Here is a 24,274-nt window from a genome sequence, read left to right as displayed (position 1 = left end):
TAATCAACATCTACATACAAATTGGCATGTATTATTATTAATTCCATTAAAAAAAATTAAGTAATACAAAATTTTAAATATTTGTATTATGTTTAAGTTAATTTAATAGTGGGGTGCTTGCAGCTGATGAATAATGGAGTTTTCAACCTCGGGGGATTGGACCCGAAAACAGCGTTAGCAACGACAATAACACCAGGATTTTGGCTGTTGAGAAACGCCATCGTAACGGCTTTTCCCGGGCCAACATTCTGCTGAAAATGGACTAGCCCGAATGGAAAAACAAACACATCGCCCTTGCCAAGTACTTTCGAGATGAGCCTGTTTTCCGGCTCCGACATACACGGTGCCGTCCAAAACCGTCAGTATCTTGGCGGTGCGGCGGGACCACCCCACGCAGGGCGTAGTCTACTCGCACGGTGGAGATGCCGAGTGTGTCGAGGCCCGGAATCTCGTTCACGGTGGGCCTGTTTATATATGCAATGGGTTTGATGTGTTTCCGGGTGGGTACGTTGAGACCTTTGAAGGAGAAATGATCTGCTGTTACGCGCTTCGGGTCTAGGCAGGCAAACCCATTCAATATCACTGCATTTAGTAGTAAGATTAACTGGAATTTTTTATTTTTGAAAAAATGGAAGTAATTACCTGTAGTGTTGAAGTCTGCAACTCAAAAATCTTGAAGTCATTGGCCAGAACAAGATTAGTCCAAGTTATTAAAGCCGGCCACAAAACTAATTAGGATTATTATAATCAAATTAATTGCCATTTTTCGAAGAAATTAATGAAATGTGAATGAGATATAGTTGCCTAGACAGCTACACTAATTAAGGGTCTCTATGTATGAATGAAGCCTTCACAGTTCAGAGATATAAAAATTAAATGAGTGATTTTTCCAATTATTAATTACTAATTTTCTAGTCAATTAAATATAATTTATGGGTTATGATGAAGATGATCACGATGGCTATGTTTCACAAGACAACAACTGGCAAGGAGTTTTAAGGCATAAATATATAAATATATTGGTAAAAACAAGATGATAAACATTGTAATTAATCCAACCAACAATGGCCAATGCCCAATGTGATTAAGATATATATAATTGATTCATGCATGCAGGATGGATCGTCTGTCCAAATATTCTTCACCTTTTCATCGTATATTCTTTTTTGTCACTACATTGACATTTTTAATTTTTTAATGTAATTGTTTGAACAAAAAACTCGGAATTTTCAAAATTATTTTCGGAAATTTAAAATGGCATTGAAAATCAATATATTAGTATGTCTTTTATAATTTGAGTCCAAAAGAGCCCGAAAAATTCAAAATTGGAATTTTAAATAAAAATATTATTTCCAAAATAAAATAATTTGTAACAAAATCAACGAAAATAAAAAAATTCGGTTCCAATTTCCACACGAACTTTAGAACAAACTGAGCTCTTTATTCCTTTGTGTATCATCGGCCTTTTGGCTGCGGTCCAACTCGAATGTTATTGGGTTCTTCTCTTGTTATTGGACTGTACGATTCCAATTAAAAAATAATTTTTAAATCCATAAACGTGAATTATTTACCTCTTAATTAACAATAAACAAATGTGCGTACATTCGCAAAATGACCCTTCATTCCTTTTCTGGATGGAATTCATCAGTTTCTAAAAATGGCAAGACAACGTACGAAAGATCGAAAATCTGTAAGAAGTTACTCATGTTAGGCTGTCCCTGCTTCTCGCGAGTTTCGCCCTTCAGTTTTTTTCACCATATATTCTAACAGAAGAACAGAGCAAGAAACAATTTCTTCATAAATTCTAATCTGCTTATTCATTTTTCATCCTAACAGAGCTATAATCAAACAAGTGATTTGAGCAGTTCTCCGGCCAGCATTGTCCTAAGGTTTCGATTTTCTTTCATGTTTTCATTTTTTCATGCACGTTCTTGATTTTCATGTAAGATTAAAACAAAATTAATTTCTGGGTAGGTGCCAAGATGGTTCATCGGGAGTTTTCGGTGGATTTAAACAAACCACTCGTCTTCCAGGTTAAACATTTTCTAGGGCTTTTTTTTCTTCCCTTGTTGATTTAGCTTAATTAAAAATCCAATCTTTATGTACTAATAATGACAGGTAGGCCATCTTGGAGAAGATTATGAGGAATGGGTTCACCAGCCTATTGTTACCAAAGAAACCCCACGGTTTTTCTCAAATGGCCTTATTGAGGTACTTATTCGAATTCTTGAATATTTTCGAAAAAATAAAATTAAACTTAAAAATCAAATCTTTATGTGTATCACATTCATTGAGATAACTTTATCTAGCTTTTGTTCATTGTCTAACAGTTTTTGACTCGAACTCGTTGGTGGGCAATTCCTCTAATCTGGCTACCCGTTGTGTGCTGGCTCGTTTCGTTGTCTTTAGAAAACGGCGTTCCTGCTAATCATGCACCACTAACGGTGTTAGCCGGTGTCTGTTTATGGACTTTTATGGAGTACTGTTTGCATCGCTTCGTTTTCCACATCAGAACAACTAGCTATTGGTATTTTTCATGTTTAATTACATCCCTCATTCCATTTGTTAGCTTGAGAAAAAAATTGCTGATTTAACTTTTTTGATCGAAATTGAATTTGAACAGGGGAAACACACTTCATTACCTCGTTCATGGCTGCCATCACAAGCACCCTATGGATGGGCTTCGACTCGTTTTCCCTCCTGCTGCAACTGCAATTCTACTCGTACCTGTATGTTAAAAAAAATTTAATATAATATTCATTACACGAATTTCTTTGTATTCTTTTCTGAATTTTGTTTTTCGTTTTTTTTTTGGTTGGATTAGTTTTGGAGTTTGATCAAGATTGTGGTACCTGCACCTTATTCGCATGCTTTTCTTGGAGGTGGTTTGTTGGGGTACGTGATGTACGATTGCACGCATTACTATTTGCACCATGGCAAACCGTTGAAAGGTGTATCTTACCAACTCAAGGTGATTTTCTAGTCTGAGTAATTTATGTAATGTCTTGTGAATTTTCCGTTCGTGCTTTTTTTGGTGCTGAGTGATAATGGTGTATATATTGTAGAGATACCACATGAACCATCACTTCAGAATTCAGGACAAGGGATTTGGAATCACTACAACATTCTGGGACAGAGTTTTCGGAACACTTCCTCCAAAATCTGCCAAGAAAGACAGCTGATTAAGGATTGATCAACTTAATCAACTGCTGAGGATTAATTGATTTCAAGACAGAATAGCAGTTCTAGTTAGTTCATTCATGGTTTTTGTTCTGTTTCCGTTCTCGTATTTGCTTCTCTACTAGTATTTTAGACCGGGCCAACTTCGGTTAGACGCTGATAGGATATTCTGTTTTTCAACATTTTCTTTTTCGTTTTATGATTTTTGTAGAGGATCGCATTTTATGAGACATTGTTAAAGCTAAGAACGACCATTTGTTCATATTAAAAGAAATTATTTAGCCACATAACACTTACTCGTAAAACAAAATTGTGTATCAATCTTGATTCTTGAAATTATTCACTTATGCAGGGGATTAATCTAATGAAAAAACACGGGAATGCTCTCCTCGTTTATGATAATATTCCTCGGATCAACCCTCTTCTTCACTCGTGTCAATCTCTTGAAATATTTCCTTCCCCGAATCATAGCTTCCGAATAACTTGCATTTGATTTTGAATATTTAATTAAGGCTTCAATCAAGACCCCTATAATTTATATGTGCACCTCGTGGTGCATTCGAAAAATGTGGCTCCATATACTCATTAACGCTTTTTAATCCGTTCGAGATGTTTCTTCGATTCTTCTTCCCCACCTACACTCCATTTAACCAAGGACTGTATATTGAACAAAATTCCCTTTTCTATGTGGGAAAGGGATATCAAATTCTTGAATTTCTTTATGCATATTAATCGGCAGTTATTGTGTCAAACTCAATAGATAAACAATGGTAATTAAAAAAAAGAAAAAAAACAGAGTTCTCTGCTTCAAAAAGATTTCTTACTGTTATAATCGGCAGTTCGATTTTAGTTGAGACGTACGAGACAATCAAAATAGTAAAATCATTTATAAATTATATTATAAGCTACGAGGCACAAACTTATAGGTGATATAGTAACATATAAACTTGCTACATATATCAAATTTTACTTTTCACTCATCAAAGGAAGAATAGGAATACTCTGTTCATGCCTGAAAAAATTATCAGGATCAACTTTTGTCTTCACCCTGACAAGTCTGCTAAAGTTGTCCTTAAAATATTTTGAACCCCACAAACTCGCCTCGATAAAAGTCGAACCGTTTCTATTCATTCCCAAATCAAGATCCCTGTAATTCACATAAGCCTCTCTCGGAAACTTTGAGACATACGCTCGCATATAACTATACAGCCTCCTAATCCAGTCAACATGCTTCGCTTCCGATTCTTGTTTATCGTCATTCCAAAGTGTTAAATACTGTATCTTATATATAACTCCCTTTCTGTGTGGAAACGGAGTTTCCGATTCCGATATATTGCTCATCATTCCACCGTAAGGATTCCATATCATCAACGGGGAATCTTCTTCCATTAGCCTTTCAAAAAGCCCGTTTAAACCCTCCTCCGGAACGGGCTTTCTCACAAAATCCGACTTCGCTTTGAAGTAGTTCTTGAATAAAGATTTCCCTTGTAACAATACTTCGGGTGGAGTTTTCGAAGGAAAACCTGCTATATACAGTACCGACTCGATCCAGCTCATTTCAACGCAATCTTTTTTCGTCAACCCTAATTCCGGAAAACCCGTTTCCATTACACCGAGCAGTCTATCGGTTCCGCCTAGGAACAAAGCGTTGTAAGAAGTCTGCACTGTTTTCGAACCCTTTTCAGAACCTTCCACCACTTGCATAATGACTCTAATGAAGAGATCCTCGTCGAGTTTATCCGCAACTTCTTGCCATTTCTTGATAATCTCTGTCCCGTTTTCTTCTAGGGTTTTTGAGACAGTGAAAACCGTGACAATAGTTGGTACAGGAACTAACCTCACTTTCCATGCAAGTATAATACCAAAACTACCCCCACCACCACCTCTAATAGCCCAAAAAAGATCCTCTCCCATAGATTCTCTATCAAGAATCCTACCACTCGAATCCACTATTCTTGCATCGATCACATTATCAGCTCCGAGCCCGTATTTCCTCATCATAGGACCGTACGCCCCACCAGTCAAATGGCCTCCAATTCCCAAGCTAGGGCACAAGCCAGCTGGAAAACCATGAGTCTTGCTCTTCTGGGCAATTCGGTAATAAAGCTCGCCTACACTCGCTCCTGCCTGGGCCCACGCGGTGTTGTCCGGAATGTCAACGCTGACCTGGCGGAGTTTGGAGAGGTCGAGTACTACGAAGGGTTGTTCGTCTTCGGACATGTAGGATAGGCCCTCGTAGTCGTGGCCCCCACTTCGGATTCTGAGGTGTATATCAAGCTCTTTGCTGCAGGTAACTGCTGCTTGGACGTGGTTTTCGATTAATGGTGTGAAGATTAGCTGGGGTTTGGGGATGGAAGGTGTTAAGCAACGGAGGTTTTGGGCGGTGGATTGGAGGATGGTAGTGAATGAAGCGTTTTCGGGAGTGGAGAAAGCGGTTGAGAATGGGATTGCGAGCTCCGAGTTCACAATTATGCATTGGTAGAATTTTTCTTGGATTGTTTGTGAAGTTGCATAAGAAGAAGAAGAAGATAATACTACTGCAAGAATCACTATTTTCATGATTGAGGATCCCATAATAGCTACCTAGGATAATGTTTCTTGTTGTCTTGTGTTTAAGGAGAGAGTGAGAAAGGCTATTTATGGGTTTAATTATGTCTTTGTTGAAAAACTAGCTTGCTAAATTAGCAAGCTTTTACCATTTCTTGCCTTCTAATTAATGGTGAATTTGTTTTATGTTGCTTAAAGGCACTTCTCTTACGTGGCCAAAATATTAGTGGAATTAAAAATATTAATTATTTATTAATTTCATCTTTATTATGTTTCTATATATATAACGTCAATTACATGCATTCGGGACGCAATTTATTTGTGATTAACATTTCAATTTTCAAGCCTAATTTCTTCTTAAAAAAAATAAGAAATTTAAAATAATAATAATAAAGCAAGCCTAATTCTTAATTAGAACAGGAATACTTTGTTCATTCCTGAAGAAATTGGTGGGGTCAACCTTGGTCTTCACCTGGACCAATCGGTCAAAATTACCCTTGAAATACTTCTCACCATAAACCCTAGCTTCACTGTACGCATTCGGGCCCACATTATCTGTACTCCCAATATCAATATCTCTATAATTCAAAAACGCTTCTCTTGGATTCTTGGAAACAAACGGCGTCATAAAATCGTAGAAATTCCTAATGCTTTGTATATTAGCCTTGTCCGAATCGGGCCCGGTTTCGTTCCAGTAGGTCAAATACTGAATCTTGTATATATTTCCGACCCGATGCGGAAACGCCGTTTCAGTGTCGGCTACCTCACTCATCATCCCTCCGTACGCGTTCATCGCCATCCATATGTTTCCAGATGATATCAGTTTTTGGTATATTTTTCCCAAATCACCCCTCGAAATCGGGGTTTTCACGTAATCCGATTTCATTTTGAACGCGCTTGTAATCAAAGCTTTTCTGCTCAGCAAATCCGATTCTATTGCCGTGTCGGGAAATTCACCCCAAAACAGGATTGATTGAATCCAGCTCATCTCCTTGCAATCCTCCTTCTTCAACCCTAGTTCTGGAAACTTCTCATTCATGATTGAGACCAGTTTGTCGGAATCTCCGAGGTACATTGCAATAAAAGATGTCCGTAGTGTAATTTTGCTGTTTCCAGTAGTATTGACTGTCTGTATATAAACCCTAATAAATAGCTCGTTTTCGAGTTGGGGTGCAATGTTTTGCCAACGGTAAACAAGATCCACTGCATTCTGTTCCATAGTTCTCGGAACCCTAAAAACGGTGACAATTTCAGGCACCGGTACGAGGTTTATTTTGTAAGAAAGTACAACCCCGAAGCTAGCGCCCCCGCCGCCTCTAATAGCCCAGAAAAGATCCTCCCCCATGGATGCTCTATTCAAGATGCTCCCATTTGCAACAACGATTCTCGCATCCACCACGTGATCGACGGAAAGACCGTATTTTCTAATCATCGTGCCATAGCCGCCGCCGCTGATGTGGCCGCCCACACCCACGGTGGGGCAAACTCCGGATGGAAAACCGTGGACTTTACTATTCTCCCAAATTTTATGATAGAGCTCGCCCAGTGTGGACCCCGCTTGGACCCACGCGGTCTCGTCCTTCATGTTGACTTGGATGGACCGGAGGTTGAACATGTCTAGGATTGCGAACGGGGCTTTGCACATGTAGGACAGGCCCTCGTAGTCGTGGCCCCCGCTACGGATCTTGAGGTGTAGGTTGGCATTCTTCGCGCAGTTGACTATTGCTTGGACCTGCGATTCTTGAAAAGGGGTTAGGATTAGGGTTGGCTTAGGGGTGTTTGTGGTGTTTATAAAACGGCCGTTTCGGATGTATTCTTGTAAGATGTTTGTGTAGTTGATGTTGCTTTGCATGTATGTTATTTTGGGCAAATCATCGTCTCCGACGTTGTTGCTTGACAGACATTTGAAGAAGTTGTCTTGTGAGGTTGCAATAGAAAAGAAGAACGAAGACAACAGAAGAAGCTGGAGAATTGTTAGAGAAAAAGAGATGTTCTTCATTGTTGCTACGTTGACAACTTATTCATGGAGGAATTAATGGTTTGTTTATAAATATATATATATACATATACTGGTCAAAATTATATAAAATTTGATTCTTTTGGAAATATGGGAAAGTGAATATCTGATGTTAGATTATTTCATATTTAGAATGTGGGCCCGGGTATTTGTTGCCATGCATAAGACACTAGGATAAATTATTGAGAAAATATGGCATTTGTAAAATGGGAAGGTGAATATCTAATTACCTAGATTAATTCATATTTAGACTTGCCATTTGAAACTACAATATAAATCATTGTATTGCAATATTGTATTAACATGCAATTGCTTGAGTTTGAAATAATTAACTTAATCACATCTAGGGGATGTGATTATTAGGTGTTTAAGGATTTTTGTATACACTAAGGAATTACCTTGGACTTAATTATCATTAAGAAAATCAGTTTGGGTTCCTTATAAGTTATAACCCTTAATTCTTCAAAATTAATGCCTAAAATGAAAGCAAGAAAAAAAACTAATTCTTCAAAACAGGAATACTTTGTTCATTCCTGAAGAAGTTGGTTGGGTCAACCCTGGTCTTCACCTGCACCAATCGATCAAAATTGCCGTTGAAATACTTCTCACCATAAACCCTAGCTTCACCGTATGCATTCGGACCTACATTATCCGTACTCCCGATATCAATGTCTCGATAATTCAGAAACGCTTGTCTCGGATTCTTCGACACAAACGGCGTCATAAAATCGTGGAACTTCCTGACAATGTCAATGCTAGCCTTGTCCGAAGCGGGCCCGGTTTCGTTCCAGTATGTTAAATACTGAATCTTGTATATATTTCCAGCACGATGCGGAAACGCCGTTTCGGTCTCCGGTATTTCGCTCATCCTCCCTCCGTACGGATTCCACATCATCCACACAATCTTCGATTCTATCATTTTATCGAATATTGTTCCCAAATCACCCTTTGAAATCGGGGTTTTCACGTAATCCGATTTCATCTTAAAAGCCAATGAAGACCGTGATTTCCTGTTCAACACAGCTGCCTCAGGGGTATTTTCGGGGAAGTCCGCCCAGAATAAGGTCGATTTGAGCCAGCTCATCTCCATACAGTCCTCCTTCTTCAACCCTAGTTCCGGAAACTTCTCCTCCATTATAGAGACAAGTGTGTCGGAATCGCCAAGGTACATTGCAATAAAAGATGCCCGGACTGTCATTTTACCAGGAGTAGTTGTACTATTAACTGCCTGCAGAAAAACCCTAACAAAGAGCTCCTTTTCGAATTTATCTGCAATGTTTTGCCAACGGTAAACAAGATCCGTGGCATTCTGTTCCAAAGTCCTACGAACCTTAAAAACGGTTACATTTTTAGGCACGCGTACGAGGTTTATTTTATAAGAAAGTACAACGCCAAAACTACCCCCACCTCCACCTCTTATAGCCCAGAAAAGATCCTCCCCCATACATTCCCTATCCAAGATTCTCCCGTTTGCATCCACGATTTTAGCGTCGACAACATTATCAACGGAAGTTCCGTATTTCCTCAGCATTGTGCCGTAGCCGCCACCGCTGATGTGGCCGCCGACGCCTAGGGTTAGACAAACTCCGGCGGGGAAAGCGTGGACTTTGCTATTTTCCCATATTTTATGATAGAGCTCGCCCAGTGTGGCCCCCGCCTGGACCCACGCGGTTTCTTCCTTGATGTTGAGGTCGATTGATCGGAGATTGAACATGTCTAGGATTGCGAACGTGGTTTTGCTCGTGTAGGACAGGCCCTCGTAGTCGTGGCCCCCGCTTCGGATCTTGAGGTGTAGGTTGACTTTTTTCGCACAGCTGACTATTTCTTGGACGTCCGATTCTTGAAAAGGGGTGATGATTAGGGCTGGTTTGTGGGTCGTTGAAGTGTTGAAACGGCCGTTTCGGATGTAATCATCCAGCACGGTTGTGTAGTTGGTGCTGCATTGTGTGTGGATAATGTTTTTCAATTGGTTTTTCGGGATTTTGGAGTTTGCGAGACAGTCGGAGAACGAGTACGAGGTTGCAGTGTGAAAGGAATTGAGATAGCAAAACGAAAAAAGAAGAAGCTGGAGAATTGAGAATCCTGACAGTAGGGAAGAGATCTTCATTGTATATCTTGTTTAGGGTGATGGTTCTTTTCTTTCTTTAGCCGCCTACTTTGCTTTAAATAAATTTGAAGAAAGAATGCCTGCATTCATATTATATTCTTTTATTGACAGAATCTTTTATTACAGTCTTTTTTGTACACAATATTTCATTTGTAAAATGGGAGTAATTCAAGGTTAATTAGGATCTTCTCTTTATTTTATCACATACGTTTAAACAATGTTAGGGGTATCTGTTGTAATTCAAGGTTAAGACCTTCTAATTAGCAGAATCTAATCTAATTGTTATTTGGTAATGTAATTTTATGTCTATTTAGTATATATCTATAGGTTAAAAATATTTTGGATTCTATTTATTGTAGTAAGTAAATATATTATTTATAATATCAATCACTTCATATAGCATGCATAATTTTTCAGAATATATTACATTTGATTTTTGAAATTATTTTTATTCTAGATACACGAGTAAAATATTCCGAAAATGAAGGGGTAATAAATAACTTGCAAGTTAAGTGATATTACAAAATATTATCGCATTTAAAGCATGTTCGGAGTATTTGAGCATATGGTTTAAGAAATTATCACCTGCAAAAAGAAAAAAAAACAATAATCCAATTTTTCACAATTGAATTTATATACTAAGAATAGAATCCGATTTTTCATTTGATGAGATAATTGAATTGTTTGTTTAAAGAAACAATTATCCAATTTCTCACATGCAGTTCATTTTAATAATGTTTTACCAATATCTTATTTATTATATTTGGTTGTGTGCGTATAAAAATAATAAAAAGATTACAACAAATAAAATAAAATTAGTATATATTTAATTTATTTATTTGAAAAAGGCACAACTTTTGTAACTTTTCATACAATATTATATAATAAAATATTCAGAAATCTCAATAATAACCAATATATATAGTCAAGATTCAGTGGCTGACTACCAAAATACATAAAGGTGCATTAAAAACGTGCCCCCCTTAATTAAGAATATTTTCATGCATTTCTTCGTCCAGATGGCAGTATAGGAATGCTTTGTTCGTTCCTAAATACATTATCTGGATCAACCCTAGTTTTGATCTTCACCAATCTGTCAAAATTACCCTTGAAATATTTCTCACCGTAGATCTTCCCTTGTTCGTAGCTGTTGTCGTTAATGCCGATGTCCAAATCCCGATAATTCAGAAACGCTTGTCTAGGGTTCTTCGAAACGTAAGGCTCCATAAAACTGTAGAGCTCTCTAATCTGTGCCACGTAATCCTTGTCAGCTTCTTCGCCTTCTTCCTTCCAGTTCACGGAATATTGGATCTTGAAAAGATTCCCAGCTCGGTGTGGGAACGGCGTCGCAGATTCATCGATTTCACTCATTACGCCACCGTAGGAGTTGAAAACCAGGCCAACTTTTCCGATTTCCACCATTTTGTCGAACAGTTGTTCCAGGCCTGGTTTTGAAATCGGGGTTTGTACGTAATCTGATTTCCGTTTGAGGAAGTTGACTGAATCGGGAGTTCTGTTGAGTAAAACTTCTGGCGCTGAGGTGTTGACGAAATTAGCCCAGTAAATAACTGAATAAATCCAGTTCATTTCGCGACAATCGGATTTCTGCAACCCTAATTCAGGGAAAAGGGAGCCTGTTATGGATAAAAGCCTGTCGGAGTTACCTAGGAACATTCCGATGAAAGTGGCGCGAACGCTTCTTGTTTTGTTAAGTGTAACAGGTTGTAAGAGAACCCTAATGAAGAGATCTTTGTCCATTTTGTCGACGATTTGTTGGTACTGGAAAACTGCGTCGGTCGCGTTTTGGCTGGCTTCTTTTTCGACGGTGAAAACCGTTACATCTTCCGGAACCGGGACTAGGTTTAGCTTGTACGCCAGAACGACGCCGAAGCTTGCTCCACCACCGCCGCGTATGGCCCAGAAAAGATCCTCGCCCATGGATTTCCGGTCGAGAACCCTGCCGTTGGCGTCCACGATTTTAGCGTCGACGACGTGGTCGACAGAGAGGCCGTATTTTCTGATCATGTTGCCGTACCCGCCGCCGCTGATGTGGCCGCCGATGCCCATGGTGGGGCAAACCCCGGCGGGGAATGCGAGGAGTTTTGTGTTCTCCGTGATTCTGTAGTAGAGTTCGCCGAGTAAGGCGCCGGATTCAACCCACGCCGTTCGATCTTCGATGGAGACGTTGATTGATCGGAGATTGAACATGTCGAGGATGACGAATTTTGTGTCGGAGACGTAGGAGATGCCCTCGTAGTCATGGCCGCCGCTGCGGATTTTGAGCTGGGTGTTGAGTTTCTTGGCGCATATGACGGCGGCGCTGACGTGGATTTCCGACAAGGGGGTGATGATTATGGCGGGCTTTTGTTGAGTGTAAATTTTACGCTCAATACGTTTACTTTACGTGGATCTTTTGTTTAGATTTAATTATATTTGTGCTTTTAATTGATTGATTTTGTGTTTTATAGGTGAAAACGATAATTAGGTGTCCATGAAGGAAAAAAGATCAAAAAGAAAGGAAAAAGTTGCAAATAAGGAAATAAATCGAATTGGAAGAAGGAATCCCGCCACAGCTTTGGCAGTGTCCACCATTTCGAGCATATCTCTCTCATACAAACTCCAAATCAGCTGATTTTGGCGGCATTGGAAAGCTAATTTCAAGGGCTACAACTCTTATTTACGCAACATTCCTAAATTCGGACTCCAACATGGCGAAAATCGAAGAACCAATCCTGGTGGAGGAAAGTGGCGGAAATAGATTCCTATTAGGTTTCTACTACTTCCTTATCAAGAAAAACCTATAAAAGCAACAAGTCCCTACACCATAAGCACGAAATTATACACCACAAAAAGCGAGGAACGAAGATCAACGAAGACTCAAGCATAGTTTTTCTTATTTAATTTATTTATTTTATTTTCTTTGTCATAAGAATCACGAGTAGCTAAGTCTTTAGTTTCTAGGATTTTATTTGGAACCCTATGTGGGATTTATGAACCCAATTCTATGATTTTATGCAAGTTTTAATTCCGGATTATTTCTTCTACTTGTTTTATTAAGTGCATGAACTTGATCAACTTATGTGCTTTTATGTTATTGTTAATCGCATGAATCGGAAGATCGGGTTAATAATTAGAACTGTGGTAGAAGAGCCTTTGTGGTATTAACATAGGAATATAGTTAATCTCTTAGGTAGCCATTATTGAGATTTGTGCATATGAATATAGTAATTGAATCTAGAGTATTAGAATCGTAATACACGCGGAAGCGGGTTATGATTATTTTAGCATCTCAGGTTAATAATCCGGGTTAATTGCTTGCATAATTGAAGGAATTGGGGGAGTAATAATCACATAGGGGGAAGAATAAAATCCTAGGCTTGTCTACTTTGATTAATCTTCGTGTTTAAATTACTTTCTTGTTTTTGCGTGCTTTTTAATTTAGTTTAATTTAGTTTATTCTCTCTAAAATTCGACTGTGTAGGGTGGGCTTGATAATAATTGGTAGAATTTAGCGTCTAGGATTAGATAATTAAATATTCCCTGTGGGTTCGATATCCGGACTTTTAGTCCACTATATTACTTGTACGATACGTGCACTTGCGTGTAGGTTTTCGCCCAACAAGTTTTTGGCGCCGTTGCCGGGGAATATTTTAATTATTTATTTTATTCTAGCTCTAGATTTGAACAATTTTCACGATTCACCCAAATTATTATTTTTTTTTTTCGTTTTAATTTTTTTTTTTTAAATATTTTTTTTTTCTTTGGTTACATGTCAGGTTACAATTTTCGCGAAACTCAAACGGGATATGAATGGCTTCCGTCCGGCGAATACCTCCAAAATACCTATAATATGCCGTTACTTTGTTCAAGATGTGGTGGAGATCATTACACTAACCAATGTTGGTATGCACCGAAAGCGAATAATTTCATAGATAACACCAACGGCGGTTATTGGAACACATACACCAACACGCCACGAGAGCCCACTGTTCAGGAGTGTTATTTGAATTCCGTCCTTGAAGAATTTATGAAATCCACTCAAGCATCTATCCGGAGACTGGAGTTACAGTTGGAAGAATTCAAGCGCCAAAGGTCTCTTGAAAATATTTCAGACGATATCGAGAATGGTTGCAACAAAGAAAATTCGTCTGAAATTTGCGGTGAGAAAAATCCTTTAGACCTAGAAAATAGTGTCGATGAGAGGGAAAAAGAAATTACGAAGACGCTTAAGGATGATGAATCTGACAATGAAATCGAGCTCAACTCCAAAGATGTCTCGGAACAAGAGAAGAGAGAAACGGATGTGGTTAGTGCAAATATTCAAATCGAGGATATTATTGTTGTTCATGACGTGACTTTGAAGGCATCAATAGAGGTTGATGAGAAGACGAATGTGTTTGAAGTAGAGGTTATACGCGGACGTGAGGTTTTTGTGTACCGATTTGAGGGAGCGGGTGATGAAGATCCCATCTTGGCTTCGTACCGATTGATTACAACTAAGAAAGACTACAAGCTAAGGTGGACCCTGACATATTGCAATCCTATCCCTGTATCGGTTGCAATTGAAGTGACAAAGCTCATGGATGGATGCGCAATCTACAAGGCTTTGGATTGGACATAACAATTTTAAGAAGAAAAGTCTGGCTGAAGACTTAAAACTTAGCGCTTCTTGGGAGGCAACCCGAGCTTTATTGTTTTTCGTAGTTTTCTTTATATTTTTCGTTTCGTTTTTATTATTATAGGCATGCATTCTAATTAATTTATTTGAATTTCCATTTTCAGGGTCGAAAACATGGTCAGGGGGTCCAGACGGCCGTCCGAAATCGCAAGCAAAATCTCAGACGGCCGTCCGGGAAACAGAAGGCCGCATTCTGCAGCTCTGTCTGTGGGACGGCCGTCCGAAAAATGGCCTAAAATGTGGGACGGCCGTCCCACAACCAAAAAAAAAAAAAAAAAAAAAAAATAAAAAAAAAATATTCGTTTTGCCTTCCCGCCAATTCTCATACCCCGATGACGACGACTCCGACTAAATCAGGTGTTTTCTATCCTTAAACTTTGTGCTAATTTCGTTGAGGGCAACGAAAATTTTAAGTTTGGGGGTGAAAAATATGTTTTTTTGTGCTTATTTGCTTTAGTTTGCATGCATTAGGTTTTATTCGTTTTTATTGTTTTTCCCGTTTTTTCCGGAATATAAAAAAAAAAAAAAAAAAAAAAAAAAAAAAAAAAAAAAAAAAAAAAAAAAATTGCTTGAGTCGAATGCATCTATGATTTATGATGATGAGAGATGATCAACGTTTGATGATGAAATTGCTTGTTTTATGTGATAAAGATTTGATGTTTGTTTAGCTTTCGATTCAACGGGACTTAGAAGCGAATTATTGCTAGGAATCACATTTGGTGCATTGCTTTTGTTGAATGTTTTGTATTTTAAATTTGGAATTAATTTGTGCTAAATCATGCTATGTTCGGTTTTAAGACTCACCTTAGGAAATTTATGATACGAAGTATTGAGTAGTGAGTGATTTGGGATATGATTTGGGCATTCTTTGAACCGTTTGAGCCCTTCAAGCCGACCTTTTTATCGAAATATTCCTTAGAACCTTGATTTGAGCCTCGGAGAAAAGGTGTTCTTTCTTTTAGCCAATGCGTAAGGTAGAATAGGTGGAGATTCTTGAAAATTACCCTTTGGAGTTCGGTTGAAAATTTTTTATAACGTCCTTCTTCTTCTTCTTCAAAAAAAAAAAAAAAAAAAAGACAAATATCAGTGCTTCTATATATATATATATATATATATATATATATATATATATATATATATATATATATATATATATATATATATATATATATATATATATATATATATATATATATATATATATATATATATATATATATATAAAAAATAAAAAAAAATAAAAAAAAAAATAAAAAAAAAAAGGAAAAAGAAGAAGAAGAAGAGACTAGAAGGGAGAAATAAGGACTAGTTGTTGAATTATTTTTTAAAACTCAATCCATTGCCTCAAAAGCAAAAGTGGAGACTTTTGAACTTTTGGAAATCGAGTTTATTAAAGTCCGTAGAGGTGAATTCATTGTTTCAAACACCTATCTTTCAAATTTTGGCGTAATCACCTAAATTCAAGAAAAATAGCCACATATACCCATATTTCCTACCTCGAACCAAAGAGCCTAACAATTGAAAGCCACAAAGCCCCAATGATCCCAATAGCTTAATGTTCGATATTAGTAGAGTAGAATAATTTGGTGAGTATTTGGAGTCAAGCATATGCATGTAAGTATAAATTCTTTCTATCTTTAATTTGCAAATATTGGATGCTTGAAGCAATTGTATGAATTGTGGTTTTTGGTAATGGTGAGTGACTAAGTGTTGTTGAATTTTGAGCTTGCGAATGCCTAAGAATTTTCATTATAATTACAAGTTCTGAAAACGTGAAGTTGGTCATTAATCTATGTGATGAGATGCGGTAGTTGAGTTATTTGCTTACGATTAGATTTTGCTTGAGGACAAGCAAAAGTTCAAGTTTGGGGGTGTGTTGAGTGTAAATTTTACGCTCAATACGTTTACTTTACGTGGATCTTTTGTTTAGATTTAATTATATTTGTGCTTTTAATTGATTGATTTTGTGTTTTATAGGTGAAAACGATAATTAGGTGTCCATGAAGGAAAAAAGATCAAAAAGAAAGGAAAAAGTTGCAAATAAGGAAATAAATCGAATTGGAAGAAGGAATCCCGCCACAGCTTTGGCAGTGTCCACCATTTCGAGCATATCTCTCTCATACAAACTCCAAATCAGCTGATTTTGGCGGCATTGGAAAGCTAATTTCAAGGGCTACAACTCTTATTTACGCAACATTCCTAAATTCGGACTCCAACATGGCGAAAATCGAAGAACCAATCCTGGTGGAGGAAAGTGGCGGAAATAGATTCCTATTAGGTTTCTACTACTTCCTTATCAAGAAAAACCTATAAAAGCAACAAGTCCCTACACCATAAGCACGAAATTATACACCACAAAAAGCGAGGAACGAAGATCAACGAAGACTCAAGCATAGTTTTTCTTATTTAATTTATTTATTTTATTTTCTTTGTCATAAGAATCACGAGTAGCTAAGTCTTTAGTTTCTAGGATTTTATTTGGAACCCTATGTGGGATTTATGAACCCAATTCTATGATTTTATGCAAGTTTTAATTCCGGATTATTTCTTCTACTTGTTTTATTAAGTGCATGAACTTGATCAACTTATGTGCTTTTATGTTATTGTTAATCGCATGAATCGGAAGATCGGGTTAATAATTAGAACTGTGGTAGAAGAGCCTTTGTGGTATTAACATAGGAATATAGTTAATCTCTTAGGTAGCCATTATTGAGATTTGTGCATATGAATATAGTAATTGAATCTAGAGTATTAGAATCGTAATACACGCGGAAGCGGGTTATGATTATTTTAGCATCTCAGGTTAATAATCCGGGTTAATTGCTTGCATAATTGAAGGAATTGGGGGAGTAATAATCACATAGGGGGAAGAATAAAATCCTAGGCTTGTCTACTTTGATTAATCTTCGTGTTTAAATTACTTTCTTGTTTTTGCGTGCTTTTTAATTTAGTTTAATTTAGTTTATTCTCTCTAAAATTCGACTGTGTAGGGTGGGCTTGATAATAATTGGTAGAATTTAGCGTCTAGGATTAGATAATTAAATATTCCCTGTGGGTTCGATATCCGGACTTTTAGTCCACTATATTACTTGTACGATACGTGCACTTGCGTGTAGGTTTTCGCCCAACAGCTTTCGGGTGGTGGAGACGTTGAAGCGGCGGTTTCGGATGTAGGATTGGAGGACGGTGGTGAAGGAAGGGTTTTTGGGAGTGTAGATGATTTTTGAAATTTGGCAGCTGGGGATTTTGTTGTCGGAAAGACACTGGACGAAGCTTTTATGAATTGAATATGCTGCACAAGTAGCATTCAGAAAATAGAGAAAAATGGAGAGAAGAAGAAGAATATGTACTTTCTCCATTTTCTAATTGCGATGAAGAAAACAGGATTTAATTAGGGATTTATATACTAGAGAAATTAGAGGAATAAGATTTAGAAAATTGTAGTCAAAATTTACGTTGAACAATTCAGGAACAATTTATGGTTCTTGGTTGACTAATTTCTTCGTTGTTTAGTGAAACTGAATTATGGGTGATTGATTGGTAACGTCAAAATTGGACAAAATCCGTCATGCTTAATTTGGATTTATTAGATACCATTACTATAATGGAAATGCAGGATTTTCGAATCACGTTTCTTTAGGAAACAACTTTAGAATGCTAAACCGACGTCGTTCTGATGATTATATTCAATTTGAATGTCACACACACTTGGTTTTATAATTTATTAGGCTTCAAATCCAGGATGAGATGAGGTGAATATGGTCAAACTCACCAAATAATGAATAGATTGAACATGAAACAAAAACCATAAAATCTTTTAAGTATTAAACGAATACCATGTACGCAACTTTTGACTCATCCAATACTTACTGCAGAAAAAACACCATTTTATTCCAGTTTTAATCTATTTCCCAAAAACAAATATTTTTGGTTGATCTTCTGTCACACGCAGTTAGTGGGTCACATTAAAGTTAATAAAAAAAAATTATTAATGGGGTGTGAATTTTTTTTAATTATTTTTTAAATTTTAACAAAAAAATAAATTGGTTGATTTTATTAAATTTTGTTATAAAAAAAAATAATTAATGGGTCATATTAAACTGCCCAATAGTCAATTTGAAGCAATATTAAAGGGTGTGGACCCAAATAGAATCCGATGCAACATAAGTAATGGGCTTATGCGGAAGCAATTTATGGACCACATTGATCACCCAATAATATTTTGTTTTTATCATGAAAACCTATTAGAAATATCTCAAATTTAAGAAATTCATCAAGAATGAAAATGATCCGGAAATTTGTAGTAACTCCTATGTAATCATTCTCAGTGCTCTAAAGTCATTCGAGGAGGTGGTCGATTACTCGGTCGCTGAGGCGGAACCAGTCCAAAACCTTTTACGATTTTCATGTACAAGCTTAAAAAATTAGATTATTGCCAATGAGATGGATTGAGGCTGTCCAAGGCGGGTAAAACCTTGAACGTAAAAATCGGGTGAAAACCAATTTTTCAAGTCGAGTATTTTACGCACCATACATAATTCTACGCGATGCTCAAACAAATATTTTAAAAATAAATAAACAAAAAAAATTTGCATTGATAATGTACACATAATTATATATTGTTATTATTTAATAGACATGAGTTACATTTTGTTAATTAAATTATTATTTCGTCTTCCTGGCTGACAGGAATACTCTGTTCATCCGTAAAGAAATTGTGGGGGTCGACCTTTGTCTTAATTTTGACCAACCTCTTGAAATTATCCATAAAGTACTTCACCCCATAAACCGCCGCCGCATCCTCCGAGTAGTAAGTACCGTTGCCGGCGGCATTCCGATTAGTTCCAATATCAAGATCCCTGTAACAGAGAAAAGCTTCTCTTGGATTCACCGACACATACGGAGTCATATATTCATACAGCATTCTCGTCAGATTTATGTAATAATTCGCAGCCTCAATTCCCTTTTCGTCCCAATTCGCCGCGTACTGAATCTTCGCAATGTTGCTCCCTCTGTGCGGAAAGGGTTTCGCCTCCGGCGGAATCTCCGCCATTCTCCCGCCGTAGGGGTTGAATGTCAGCAGCGGAGTTTTCAATTCCACCATTTTCTTGAATATGAACTCTAATCCTGATTTCGGAATGGGTTTTTTTAAATAATCGGATTTTCTCTTGAAATGGACGAGTACCTGAGGTACCCTACTCACAAGAGCAGTAATTGGTGTTCCTGTCGGAAAATCAGCCCAGAAAAGAACTGATTCAATCCATCTCATCTTAATGCAATCCTTTTGCTTTAATCCCAGCTCTGGAAATCTACGATTCATCAAAGATAGAAGATTTTCCGAGTTTCCGAGAAATAAGGCTACGAATCTTGCCCTGTTTTTACCATTAGCAACGTCGAGAATTAGTCTGATGAACAGTTTCTCCGGCAACTCATCGGCGGCGACTTTTTGGTAACGATAAATAAGGTGAGTAAAATTTTCATCGTACGTTCGAAAGACACTGAAAACTGTAACTCTATTAGGGACACGAACCAGTTTAATTTTGTAGGAAAGTACAACTCCGAAGCTGGATCCGCCGCCGCCGGTGATAGCCCAGAAAAGATCCTCCCCCATTGATTTTCTGTCGAGGATTCTTCCATTAACATCAACTATCTTTGCGTCTACAACATTATCAACCGTAAGTCCGTACTTTCTCATGAGGTTACCATAGCCGCCGCCGCTGACGTGGCCGCCGACGCCGACGGTGGGGCAAACTCCGGCGGGGAATGCGCGGGTGTTACTTTTTCCGGCAATTCCGTAGAAGACTTCTCCGAGAGTGGCTCCGGCTTCAACCCAGGCGGATTCGTCCTCTAGAGTGACGTTGACTGAGCGGAGATTGAACATGTCGAGAATGAAAAAGTTGGGAGAATCGGAGACGTAGGAGAGGCCTTCGAAATCGTGGCCCCCACTTCGGACTTTGATTTGCAAGCCGTGTGATTTAGCGCAGATAATGGCTGTCTGAATGTGTGAGACGTGGGTTGGAGTGAGGATGAATCTTGGTTTTCCGGTGGTGGATTCGTTGAAGCGGAGGTTTCGAATGTAGGTTTGGAGAGAAGATGAAAATGAAGGAGTTATAGGAGTATGGAGTAAGAAGACTCCATTGAAGAGTTTTGAGTTATTTTCGAGGCATTGAATGAAACCATCTTCAGCTGAATATGACGTCGTCGTCACGGAAACTACTACTACTACTACTACTACTACAAGCAGGCTTGATAACACTGAAAACGTTGCAAAACCTGAATTTTTCATTTTTTATTATTTTGATTTATTATTCTGATTGAAAAAGATGATATATATAGATATACAGACAAAAAACATATAATCGGTACCTACCTAACGGGCAAAATGCAGTAGATTTTGTGTGGTGTGTGTTTCTCTCACTCTCTCTTTGTTATTTTGGGGCGTATGCCAAGAGAGAGAGAGAGAGAGAGAGAGATGGTGGGGTTTTGGCCAGTTTGGGGGTGAGCCAATTTAGCCCAAATCAAAAACCAACTAAATCATAACTCCCAACTCTTATTAAGGACCTGCAACAAATCAACCATAATCACTTGACTCTAATACTTCATAGTTTTGAAATCTTTTTCTTTTCTTCGATTTCGATTTTTTACATGGAATATTATATATTTCTTTAATGTCATGAAATTCCATCTACGTACATTATATCCAGCTAAATTCTTAATCCCACGCACTCTCAAGACTTGATCAACAATCAAACAAATCAATGCATTGAATTTCGAACAATGTTAATTTGATCTTGATTAGTAATATATGGAGACCAAGTAATTCTATAAAACTAGGTACACAAAATGATTATTTGGGGTGGTAGATTCGTTGAAACGGAGGTTTCCAATGTAAGTTTGGAGGGAAGACGAATATGAAGGGGTTTTTGGAGTATGGAGTTTAATAATTGGTGGTGAAATTATTAATATTCGATTTGAGGGTTTTGAGTGACGATGATGGTTCATGAATTGTATATATAGTGAACAAGGAAGCCAGCTTCAATTTATTTGCTAGTATAGAGATAGTACAAGAAAAGCAATGGTTATATGGCAATACAACATAATAAATATCTTTAATGTATGGTGCATATATATGCTGCTGGAAAATATCTAGCAGCATTAATACAGTTGGTAGGTAGGTAGGTGATTTAGATGATCTACATAGGAAACATTCACACATGTTTAATCAGTGGTACCCCCACCACGGAACAAGATAATGTCATCATTGCGACAATGAATGAATATATTACATAAAAACGTGTTTTACATTTCATTTTGTTTTTTGCTTATTATAACTACTATGTCAAGACTGAACACCCAACAACAATTTTTGGGCTTTAATTAAAATTCATTGGACTGAAATAATCTCATTTTTGGGCCCATTTTTTGCTTTCGCCACTTAAATATCCATTTCTTGCCTCTAACTCTAATATACTTCAAAATCTGTTTTTTTTTTTAAGAAATCATGCAATTACATTATTTATTTTTAAATGTAATTAAAGGATTCCCATCAACGATATAACTGACCTTTTGTTTGAAATGAAAATTGATTTTAAGCAACATGATCCGAATTTAAATCATGTTAATTTACTCAACATTTTCTAGCTAGTTTGAATTACATGTACAATTTTTATTTTTTATTTTTTATTTTTTTCTTTACGCCGCAATTGGCTAGAGTATCAATTTATGATTAAGTTAGATAAAATAGTACTAGGTTGGATTCATTGACCAATTCATAGTTGGGGTCTGAAAAGAACCAAAAAACACAAGGGTACGGTTTTGAGGGTTTTAATAATAAGTAGCCGCCAGCCAACCGTCAAGGGATTAAAACCCTAATCCATGAAACAGCCACGTGCGTCCCTAATAATTAGGAGTTAGTTACCCGTTAATTATGACCTTAAAACCCCCACCCCCACACACCTACACATGACAATAACTTCCATTCCCACGATTAATATATTCCCTCTTCCTTTCTCTCTCCTCTTCCTTTCCTCTTTCTCTCTCTAGTCAGTCTTTCTCTCTACTTGTGGCAGTTTGTTTGTTTGTTTGTTTGTTGTACGTTACAGTTTCTACATTTACAGGTCTACTCTTACTCAACACTGTCTCACACAATCTTCCTCCTCAGGTATTTACTTACTATATTTTCTCTTCCTTCTTTTATTCCCCTTTCAATTTTCCCTCCTTTTCTATTATCATCTTACTATATTTCAGTTCACATGCATTTCCTTAGTAATTAATTAATTAATTAAACTATATATCTTATTATCTGCTAATTAATTAATTAAACATTGTTTTTTTTCTTTCTTCTGTATGTAGGGCTATTAATTAATTTCATCATCAATGGCGGCTCTAAGCTACTACTCAAACTGGGACACATTTCAACCTTCTGAAATGATGAACACAGATACTAGTTTCTTAGCTCAACAAGAAACAAATCTTTTTCCTGATCAGTTCTTTGATTACGACAGCTTCGACGAATTATTCCCCGATTCTTCTTACTCCAACGAAATCGATCATCTCTTCCAACCCAATCACATACTTTACTCCCAAAACTACAATAATAATAATATCCCTAATCAGCTTCCTTACAATAATAATAATATGCTAACTCCACTACCTGATTATACTCTCCACCCTCCACTCGTCGAATTCGACCCCTTTCAAGACCTTAAACGTCAAAAGCTCTTCGATACTTACAACTTCCCACTTCACTCCGATCAGCTAATTAACCCTAGTTTACTTCAAGGTACTTTCCAGCCGGAATTTGTACTGCCAGAGTTTGTGACGGCACCGCCAGTTTACAGCGGTGGAAGTTACGCAGAGACTGTAACGAAACCGCCACCTGCAGCGAGCGGTGGTGGGAGCTTGTCGGCGCAGAGTGCCTCCGCCAGGCAGAGGAGGAGGAAGATAACCGATAAGACACATGAGCTTGGGAAGCTGGTTCCAGGTGGACAGAAAATGAACACCGCTGAAATGTTGCAGTCTGCTTATAAGTATATTAAGTTCTTGCAGGCTGAAGTTGGAATTCTTGATTCCATGGGCTCATACAATCATCAGGTATATATTATTTATTTTAATCCAGAATTCAGAATTAGTTTAGTTTGTATTAATTGGAATCTAAATAAAAATATTAATTTTTTTTTCAGGGAAATGGAGATCAGTCTGAATTATTGCATGGTCTTATTACATCTCCATTGATTCAAGAGAAGCTGTATTCGGCTGAAAAATGTCTGGTTCCGGAGAAATTTGTGCAAGCACTAGCCAATGATGATGATACTACATTGGAGTCAAAACCTCAGCTTCGTAAGGAAATCAAGGAATTAAGGAAATTTGATTTATCAAACTAATTAAAATAACGGAGATCTTCAGACAATAGTACATATAGATAAGGATTATTGGAGAGACAGTCTTTTAATTAGGTTTCTGTTTAATTGGTTTATGTTTAGAATTTAGATAAGACAGATGGTTAGTACTCTTACATTCCTTAATCTTGGGTTATTTATCAATTGTTGTTTTGCTGTAATTCATCATTGCAATTAGAATATTTGTTAGGGTGTTAGGTTATTTTATTTTGGTTGAATTCTTTTTCTTGTAAATTCCTCCTTTACGAGAAATTAATAAATTATTATTTTTTACTTTATTTTTATGTTGATTGCTCATTTAGTGCTCTTAAACTCGTTATAAATAGAAATGTAAAACTGAAATCAAT

The 24,274-nt window shown here is 37.2% G+C and overlaps 7 protein-coding genes and 1 pseudogene across 7 annotated transcripts; 2 read left to right on the top strand and 6 right to left on the bottom strand.

The window, feature by feature from the left end:
* Nucleotides 1–92: 92 nt before the first annotated feature.
* Nucleotides 93–676, bottom strand: LOC105951324 (germin-like protein 8-9; annotated as a pseudogene).
* A 956-nt stretch (nt 677–1,632) lies between these two features.
* Nucleotides 1,633–3,470, top strand: LOC105951321 (dihydroceramide fatty acyl 2-hydroxylase FAH1). Its single transcript, XM_012974730.2, has 7 exons — nt 1,633–1,889; nt 1,975–2,033; nt 2,119–2,211; nt 2,331–2,527; nt 2,624–2,729; nt 2,825–2,971; nt 3,066–3,470. The coding sequence occupies exons 2-7, from the start codon at nt 1,983–1,985 to the stop codon at nt 3,180–3,182; spliced, it is 711 nt and encodes a 236-aa protein (XP_012830184.2). The 5' UTR covers nt 1,633–1,889; nt 1,975–1,982; the 3' UTR covers nt 3,183–3,470.
* Nucleotides 3,471–3,983: 513 nt separating this feature from the next.
* On the bottom strand, nt 3,984–5,792 carry LOC105951320 (monolignol oxidoreductase AtBBE-like 15). The gene has a single exon (XM_012974729.2). It carries the CDS (start codon nt 5,752–5,754, stop codon nt 4,147–4,149), a length of 1,608 nt encoding a protein of 535 aa, XP_012830183.2. The 5' UTR covers nt 5,755–5,792; the 3' UTR covers nt 3,984–4,146.
* Nucleotides 5,793–6,122: 330 nt separating this feature from the next.
* On the bottom strand, nt 6,123–7,726 carry LOC105951533 (berberine bridge enzyme-like 8). The gene has a single exon (XM_012974987.2). The coding sequence runs from the start codon at nt 7,724–7,726 to the stop codon at nt 6,128–6,130; it is 1,599 nt and encodes a 532-aa protein (XP_012830441.2). The 3' UTR covers nt 6,123–6,127.
* Nucleotides 7,727–8,243: 517 nt separating this feature from the next.
* Nucleotides 8,244–9,862, bottom strand: LOC105951586 (berberine bridge enzyme-like 8). The gene has a single exon (XM_012975041.2). It carries the CDS (start codon nt 9,849–9,851, stop codon nt 8,244–8,246), a length of 1,608 nt encoding a protein of 535 aa, XP_012830495.2. The 5' UTR covers nt 9,852–9,862.
* Nucleotides 9,863–10,705: 843 nt separating this feature from the next.
* On the bottom strand, nt 10,706–17,888 carry LOC105951531 (berberine bridge enzyme-like 21). Its single transcript, XM_088821999.1, has 2 exons — nt 17,679–17,888; nt 10,706–12,236 (listed from the first exon to the last, which is right to left on the bottom strand). The coding sequence occupies exons 1-2, from the start codon at nt 17,886–17,888 to the stop codon at nt 10,851–10,853; spliced, it is 1,596 nt and encodes a 531-aa protein (XP_088678125.1). The 3' UTR covers nt 10,706–10,850.
* A 1,212-nt stretch (nt 17,889–19,100) lies between these two features.
* Nucleotides 19,101–21,155, bottom strand: LOC105951319 (berberine bridge enzyme-like 8). Its single transcript, XM_012974727.2, has one exon. It carries the CDS (start codon nt 20,813–20,815, stop codon nt 19,187–19,189), a length of 1,629 nt encoding a protein of 542 aa, XP_012830181.2. The 5' UTR covers nt 20,816–21,155; the 3' UTR covers nt 19,101–19,186.
* Nucleotides 21,156–22,905: 1,750 nt separating this feature from the next.
* LOC105951530 (transcription factor bHLH52) lies at nt 22,906–23,912 on the top strand. The gene is made up of 2 exons (XM_088821300.1): nt 22,906–23,622; nt 23,712–23,912. Exons 1-2 carry the CDS (start codon nt 22,906–22,908, stop codon nt 23,910–23,912), a joined length of 918 nt encoding a protein of 305 aa, XP_088677426.1.
* Nucleotides 23,913–24,274: the final 362 nt, after the last annotated feature.

Source organism: Erythranthe guttata, chromosome 8 (assembly GCF_056151865.1).
Source record: "Erythranthe guttata isolate IM_541 chromosome 8, IM_541, whole genome shotgun sequence".
Taxonomy (NCBI): Eukaryota; Viridiplantae; Streptophyta; class Magnoliopsida; order Lamiales; family Phrymaceae; genus Erythranthe; species Erythranthe guttata.
This window is presented reverse-complemented; position numbering and strand designations above follow the sequence as displayed.

Excerpts from the sequence above, each read along its gene's own strand:
- LOC105951531 (XM_088821999.1), bottom strand. The coding sequence starts at position 17,888 with ATGGAGAAAGTACATATTCTTCTTCTTCTCTCCATTTTTCTCTATTTT. Across the intron at positions 12,237-17,678 it reads TCCGAAACCGCCGCTTCAAC|CGTAAAATTTACACTCAACA; the intron begins GTCTCCACCACC and ends AAACGTATTGAG.
- LOC105951320 (XM_012974729.2), bottom strand. The coding sequence starts at position 5,754 with ATGGGATCCTCAATCATGAAAATAGTGATTCTTGCAGTAGTATTATCT.
- LOC105951530 (XM_088821300.1), top strand. The coding sequence starts at position 22,906 with ATGGCGGCTCTAAGCTACTACTCAAACTGGGACACATTTCAACCTTCT. Across the intron at positions 23,623-23,711 it reads TGGGCTCATACAATCATCAG|GGAAATGGAGATCAGTCTGA; the intron begins GTATATATTATT and ends TTTTTTTTTCAG.
- LOC105951321 (XM_012974730.2), top strand. The coding sequence starts at position 1,983 with ATGGTTCATCGGGAGTTTTCGGTGGATTTAAACAAACCACTCGTCTTC. Across the intron at positions 2,730-2,824 it reads CTGCAATTCTACTCGTACCT|TTTTGGAGTTTGATCAAGAT; the intron begins GTATGTTAAAAA and ends TGGTTGGATTAG. Across the intron at positions 2,972-3,065 it reads GTGTATCTTACCAACTCAAG|AGATACCACATGAACCATCA; the intron begins GTGATTTTCTAG and ends TATATATTGTAG.
- LOC105951586 (XM_012975041.2), bottom strand. The coding sequence starts at position 9,851 with ATGAAGATCTCTTCCCTACTGTCAGGATTCTCAATTCTCCAGCTTCTT.
- LOC105951319 (XM_012974727.2), bottom strand. The coding sequence starts at position 20,815 with ATGAAAAATTCAGGTTTTGCAACGTTTTCAGTGTTATCAAGCCTGCTT.
- LOC105951533 (XM_012974987.2), bottom strand. The coding sequence starts at position 7,726 with ATGAAGAACATCTCTTTTTCTCTAACAATTCTCCAGCTTCTTCTGTTG.